This window comes from Propithecus coquereli, unplaced genomic scaffold (genome assembly GCF_000956105.1).
Source record: "Propithecus coquereli isolate 6110/MARCELLA unplaced genomic scaffold, Pcoq_1.0 Scaffold606, whole genome shotgun sequence".
In the NCBI taxonomy this organism is placed as follows: domain Eukaryota; kingdom Metazoa; phylum Chordata; class Mammalia; order Primates; family Indriidae; genus Propithecus; species Propithecus coquereli.
The window spans coordinates 29,910-31,436 of record NW_012152019.1 but is presented as its reverse complement, the minus strand read 5'-3'; the positions used below and the strand labels follow the sequence as shown (position 1 = coordinate 31,436).

The following is a 1,527-nucleotide window of genomic DNA, read 5'->3' as shown; positions in this document are numbered from 1 at the left end:
GTACTTACGTGCACACAGAGTAGTAACATTTACCGGGTGTCGCGCAGGTGGGAGGGGGTGGGGGATGGGTATATTCACTCCTAATGGTGCAGTTCGCACCCTCTGGGAGAGGGACAGGCTTGAAGCTCTGACTCAGGCGGGGCAAAGAAAATGTGTATAACCTAAACATTTGTACCTCCGTAATATGCTGAAGTAAAATAAATAAATAAACTGAAGAAACACATTGTATTCAATTGAAAACAAAATACTAATAAGAATTATAGCACACAGATAATCAGAAAACTACAAATTTAGAAAGATGGAACTCACTTCAAAAACTGAAGAAATGTGTTAGACTATCAACAAGTAAATATTATTTCTACCCAACTACTAATTCACAAATCATGTCTACTCAGTACCCTCATTGTGTGAGTTTTGAAATGTTTTCTGAATTGCTAGAATTTAAACACATCACTGAGCCAATTCCTTCCATTCCGATCCCCTGAACAGCCGGTCCCGCCATTCAAATCAGCTCAAGGTTTCAGCATCTGAGGTGCCTACAATGATGGCACGTGAATGTCATTTCGGTTTTTCTAGAATGTAGGAAATTCTGGGGGGCTAGTACCTAAAACTGTTACATATGCCCCTGATTGCACCTCTCCTAGTCCAGGGTTCCTTGTGGGAGTGAGAAACCCCAGGAATCACTCACAGTGCATTGGGATCACTCCACCAGGGAGTCAGCCCATGGCTGTGTGACCAGAGACAGTGACTGGGGAGCTGCAGAGACCAGCTGGGCTCTCAGGTCTCTGGGCCATGGGGAGTGTGTGCCCATCACCAGCAGGGGACGCTGGGGGACTGCCCTCTGGTCCCCACATAGCTGCTCAGGGAGGACCATTCACTCCAAGGAGCTTTGACTTCAGGACTGGATCCTGTGCTCACTGATGGGGACTCAGCAGCTGTGTCCTCTCTGCCCTGGCACAGTCCCCTGAGCAGGGCCCTTTGTATGGTCCCAGCAGGTGCTTCCTCCCAGGGCTCCCCCAAGGGGCAAAGCAAAGCTCCCTCCTCCTCAGTGTGCAGTGAAAGCTGAGCTCCAGCTCAGGGCTCAGGGAGGGGCTGGGCAGTCCCTGGATGGAAACACATTTGCATGAGCAGCCCCTCCTCTGCAGAGGGTGGGACAAAAGGAGGCCTGGGGCAGCCCAGCACCACTGTGGGGACCAGAGGCTGAGTCCACCATGGCCTGGGCTCCTCTCCTCCTCATGCTCCTCTCTCACTGCACAGGTAGGGACAGGCCTTGTAAACTGAGTCTCAGTTTCCATCTTATGTCAGCCCCTTGGTCTAAGACCCATGAAGAACTTCCCCCTGGATTCTGCCCCAGCACCCACGAGTGTCTCTCTTTGCAGGTTCCCTGTCCCAGCCTGTGCTGACTCAGCCGCCCTCCCTCTCTGCATCTCCTGGAGCATCAGCCAGACTCACCTGCACCCTGAGCAGTGGCTTCAGTGTTGGTGAATTTGTAATATGTTGGTACCAGCAGGAGCCAGGGAGCCCTCC

The 1,527-nt window shown here is 51.7% G+C and overlaps 1 gene segment (V, D, J or C); it reads left to right on the top strand.

Moving 5' to 3' along the window:
• The first annotated feature begins 1,205 nt into the window (after positions 1-1,205).
• LOC105822367 overlaps positions 1,206-1,527 on the top strand; it is a 2,751-nt gene continuing 2,429 nt past the window's right edge. Inside the window, 2 exon segments of the V gene segment in view lie at positions 1,206-1,257; positions 1,380-1,481. Coding sequence covers positions 1,212-1,257; positions 1,380-1,481 — 148 coding nt within the window.